General features: G+C 37.8%; 1 protein-coding gene across 1 annotated transcript; it reads left to right on the plus strand.

Annotated features, from left to right (window-relative positions):
- The first annotated feature begins 745 nt into the window (after positions 1-745).
- On the plus strand, positions 746-1,510 carry LOC141665177 (secreted RxLR effector protein 161-like). The gene has a single exon (XM_074471158.1). The coding sequence runs from the start codon at positions 746-748 to the stop codon at positions 1,508-1,510; it is 765 nt and encodes a 254-aa protein (XP_074327259.1).
- The last annotated feature ends 4,213 nt before the right edge of the window (positions 1,511-5,723 follow it).

A 5,723-nucleotide genomic window follows, 5' to 3' on the forward strand; every position in this document is an offset into this window, starting at 1 on the left:
ACATCTATGCAAACACGGATGTGATAGAGTTGGAAGATGATGGACTTCTGCTTATGGGAGTTGACGAGCAGTATCTTATAAGCTGGCAGTGCAAAGCAAGGAATGGAGAAAATCCATGAGCCAGGAAATGGAAGCTATTGAAAAAATAACACATGGAAATTGGCTGAATTACCACCAGGGAGGAAGGCGATAGACTTAAAATGGATTTACAAATTAAAAAAGGATGCTAATGGGAAAATACTAAAACACAAGGCAAGAATTGTAGAAAAGGGCTATGTGCAGAAACAAGGCATCGACTTGAAGAAATATTTGCTCCAGTCACTAGAATCGAGACTATACGCTTACTACTTGCTCTGGCGGCTAAAAAAGGTTGGGAGGTGCATCATCTTGATGTGAAGACAACATAAGGCCTTTATGGGCTTCGCCAGGCGCCTCGCGCTTGGTATTCTAAACTAAACAAATGTCTGGTTGAAATTGATTTTGAAAGATGCCCTTATGAAAATGCTGTCAACTCCAAGAAGGTAGAAAATGAAGTACTGATCATAGAAGTCTATGTTGACGACATTCTGGTGACCGGCTCAAGAACAACAATGATTAATGACTTCAAGGAACAAATGAGCAAAAGTTTTGATATGTCAGATTTGGGAAAACTTGCATATTACCCAGGGGTTGAGGTCGAACAGGGAAATGGTTATATAGAGTTAAGCAGACTGGTTATGCTAAGAAAATTCTTGAAAAGGCGGGTATGGCAGACTGTAATCCCACCAAGTTTCCGATGGATCCAAAGGAGTTAATTCACAAAGATGAAGAAGGGGTGTCAGTGAATCCCACTGATTTTAAAAGTGTTATTGGAGGGCTTCGTTATTTAGTACATACGAGACCAGACATCGCTTATTCTGTGGGAATAATAAGCAGATTCATGGAGAGGCCTACTGTAATGCATCAAAATGCAGCGAAAAAAATCCTCCGTTACATAAAAGGTACACTGAATCTTGGTCTAATTTACTCAAAGAACAACAACAATAATATGTTGACAGGGTATTCAGATAGTGATTTGGCGGCCAATGTTGAAGAAAGGAAAAGTACCGGAGGTATGACATTCTATTTGAATGAAAGTCTTATTACGTGGGTTTATCAGAAGCAGAGGTGTGTTGCTCTTTCTTCCTGTGAGGCTGAGTTTATGGCTGCAACAGCGGCAGCATGTCAAGCCATTTGGTTAAAGAATTTGCTGGTTCAGATAACGGGGGAGCATATTGGTTTAGTAGTCCTCTATATTGATAACAAGTCAGCGATAGATTTGGCCAAAAATCCTGTTTTCCATGATCACAGCAAACATATTGATATTCGCTATCATTTCATTCGTGAGTGCGTTGAAAAAGGTGAAATCATTGTGAAAAGTGTTAGTACTGATAAGCAGAAAGTTGATGTTCTTACTAAGGCGCTCACAACAGTCAAGTTTGAGAAGATGAGGCAGCTGTTAGGAGTCCGGAATGTGAATAAACAAGTCTAGACTACGAGGGAGAATGTTGGTTTTATTATTAGTCTTAACTGGTTTATTTATTTTCTAATAATTAGTTTGGATGTGGTCCTTTAGTCTTTGAGTTTTTATAGGAGTCGTGGGGAATGATTTGCTAGTAGAGTAGTATTAGGACTTTCAGTTTTATCTTTCCTGATTTGTAGCCATTAGTTGGCATAGCATTATTTTATAGTCTCTGTAACTTCAGTTTGAATAAGATATGCACTCAGAGTATTAACGTGCAAGGTGTATGTAGTGTTTTTTTCCTTTCTTCATCCTCAAAAATACTTGTTGCAAATTGACACAATAGCCCTAATTTCTCAAGTGTTTTATAGGGACCAAAGTATTTAGCAATCAGCTTTAAGATGGTTGCAACGACCTTCCTGTAAGGTTTCCGGTTGAGATACACCTTATCCACTTTCTGATATATAATTTTAATACTACAACAATCGGCTTCCTGATTACAAACTCATACCGCCCCGCGAACCAATGCCTAAGACATTGGTGCAAACTCAGGTGGACCCTTTCAGTGCTGCATCGGACTGGGATAGTATGCTTTACTCCAATTCAGTCTCGAACCAGAAAATTAAACATAATTTACCTACTTTTACTATGAAAGAGGTTGTCCTTGTCACTAACAATGGTTTCTAGTAAGCTAATGGAATGGGGAAGATCTATGAAAATGGCTCCCATCCATCGCAACCCAAAAAATATCATTACAATGTAACTCTTCTAAAACCATAGAAATATCCCTCTAGGGTTTCATGAAGAATTTATAAGAGTCAAACAACCCTGGCTGTTATGAGTCCGCGAAAAGGATCATATCACATGTATGTAAACATGAAAATCTCCTTAATTTCCCTGGTCTTTCCTAGGAACCTGCCCTTGAACCTGCTATGGTGATTTATTAAGAGATCACCAACTCTCCTTTAATATTTAATTAAAAGAAAACTGAATGCCCTTTTATTCCATATGTTCTTTCCTTTAAATAGGATTAAAAATTATTATACCTAATGTACACCTCAAGAAATAAAGATATTACCTAATATATAAATATACTAATTCCTAAATAATAGGAATTAAAGATTTTAAAGATATTACTTTCTAACGTCTAGCTAAGAAATCTAGAGTTATCTTCTTTTGTATGTCTTGCCAATAAAAGCATCCACACCATTACTCCCCTCCTGGACTAAAAGCTTGTCCTCAAGCTTAAAATCTGGATAAGACTCTTGGAACTCAAGCGAAGGAATCCAGGTTGTTTCAGTTAATGGAAGGCCTACCCATGCCACTAGTAGTTCGACAACACCCCGGTTCACCCTAGAACGAACAATTGATTCAGGTTGAAGAATGACTTTCCCGTCTTGAAGAAGTCGTAAAGTTGGCACACTAGACGGATGAACACCTCTAAATTCCTTAAGCAATGAAACATGAAAAATATCATGAATTTTGTTACCTTCTGGAAGTTCCAACCTATATGCTACCTCACCAATGCGTTGCAAAATCTTGAAGGGTTCAAAGAACTTGGGAGCTAGTTTCTGACTTGTACGTTTACCCAAAGATCGTTGGCGATATGGCTGCAGTTTCGACCAAACTAATTATCCAGGCTCAAATGATACTTCGCGATGATGTTTATCAAATACTTGCTTCATTCTGAGTTATGCTTGTTGTAGACGGAGATGAACATCAGCTAGTAGAGCATTTATTTCTTGTAGAGAACGATCAACTTCTTCCACCCGAGTAGAACTAGGTTCATAAGACAACAAACGTGGAGGACCACGACCATAAACAACTCGGAAAGGTGTCATGCCTAGAGAAGAATGGTATGCAGTATTATAACAATATTCATCCCCAGGAAGATGATCAATCCACTTTTGTGGCTGATCTCCAACAAAGCAAGGAAGATACACCTCAATTTTCTGATTTACCACTTCAGTTTGTCCATCCGATTGAGGATGATAAGCTGAAGAAAGGGATAAGGTTGTACCGCTTAATTTGAAAAATTCTCGCCAGAATGTGCTTGTGAAAATAGGGTCCCTATCACTAACAATAGATTTGGGTAGCCCATATAAACGAAATATCTGAGTAAAGAAAATATGAGCAACAGAAGTGGCACTATATGGATGTGAAAGAGGAATAAAATGCGCATACTTGGAAAAACGATCTACCATAAGAACTGATTTTCCTCTTACTTTAGGTAGTCCATCAATAAAATCCATGGAAATGTCTGCCCAAATCTGCACAGGAATAGCAAGAGGTTGTAGAAGACCGACCGGATGAAGATTTTCCCACTTGTTTTGCTGGCACACGGAATAATTTTGGATGTATTCCCTGACACTGGCTTTCATTCCAAGCCAATAAAAATTAACTTGAACACGATATAAGGGTTTTTGAATTCCTTCGTGTGTGGAGTTATGAATGGAAGATATGATGTTTGGAATCAATGATGAATTAGTTAGAAGGTATACACGACCTTTAAATGTCATCAACCCATTGGTAAAAGCCCAATTCGAATTTATTATTCCTGATTGACTTTTTTGCACAAGTGTTGACATATCTGCTGATTCCACTACCTCATGTCGAACATTATCCAATAAGTCAAAATATGGAGTTGAAATACCACAAAGTAGCATAGAGTCTTCATCACGCCTTGACAATACATCTGCTGCCTGATTTAAGGATCCCGCCTTGTAATAAACTTGAAAATCAAACCCCAGTAATTTACTAACCCAATGTTGTTGTGGAGGAGTTACAAGTCGTTGTCTAGTAGATACTTTAGGCTATAATGATAATTTTTAATGACAAATGATCTGCCCCACAAATAAGGTCTTTAGTGTTGAACTGCTCTAGCTAATCCAATTAATTCCCGTTCATAAGCTGGAAATTTTAGATGTCGGTCAGCTAACTTTTGACTAAAGAAAGCGATGGGTGTCCTTGCTATTGTAAAACAGCACCAATCCCCATGCCAGAAGCATAACATTCGATGATGAACTCAACATCAAAGTTAGGTAATTGTAAAATAAGAGTTATAGACAAAGCATTCTGTAACTCCACAAAAGCTGTTTCCGCGGCACTGTTCCACTGAAAAGCATTCTTCCGTAACAGATTTGTTAGCGGAGTAGCTATAAATCTATAGTTTTGTATAAATTTACGGTAATATCCTGTCAAACCAAGAAAGCTACGTAAGGCCTTTGCTGATTGAGGCTTAGACCATTCTTGTATTGCTTGAATTTTGGAACTATCTACTGCGACACCATCGCCAGTGATAACATGGCCCAAGTAAGTAACCTGCTTCTCACCAAAAGAGCATTTAAACTGTTTGAGAAATAGTGTATATTGTCGGAGTAATCCAAACATAATCCTTAGATGCTGAATGTGTTCCACCCAAGTCTTACTGTACACCAAAATATCATCAAAGAATATTAAAACAAATTTACGAAGGTAAAAATGAAATACCTTGTTCATTAAAGACTAAAGGTAGATGGTGCGTTTCTGAGGCCAAACGACATGACTAAGAACTCAAAGTGACCGTGGTGAGTGCGGAAAGAAGTCTTTTCAATATTTTGAGGATCCATTCTAACTTGAAAGTATCCTAACTTGAGATCTAATTTCATGAAATATCGAGCACTATAAATCTCATCTATTAACTCTTCTACAACCGGAATAGGAAAATTATCCTTAATAATTCGTTGATTCAGCTCTCTGTAATGTACACAGAATCTCCATGTACCATCATGTTTTGCAACTAACAAGACGGAGGAAGAAAAAGGAGAACGACTAGGCCGAATGATCCCTTAGTTTAACATTTCGTCACATTGTCTTTCAATCTCTTTTTTTGCAGGTCTGGATATCGATATGGTCGTACTATAACCGGATCAGAATTATTTGACAAGATGATTCTGTGATCACAAGCTCGAGGTGGAGGGAGCCCTTTAGGTTCTTGAAATATATCAGAAAAATCAGCTATCAGTCTTTCCATGTCCATTGTGTGTGTTGTTTCATCTTTCAATATATGAACATGTGGATGTTTTATCTCCGCTAAAACTCCCTTCCAGGTGACCTTCTTATCATTCAAATAAATTGTCATCTTCAGAGAGTTAAAATCCCATAAGATTTGGCCTAAAGTGCTAAGCCATTTAACCACAAGAACTACATCAAATCCAACCAAGGATAATACAAATAATTAGTAATGAATGATTCAGAATCAACC

Source organism: Apium graveolens, chromosome 6, assembly GCF_009905375.1.
Source record: "Apium graveolens cultivar Ventura chromosome 6, ASM990537v1, whole genome shotgun sequence".
Classification (NCBI taxonomy): Eukaryota; Viridiplantae; Streptophyta; class Magnoliopsida; order Apiales; family Apiaceae; genus Apium; species Apium graveolens.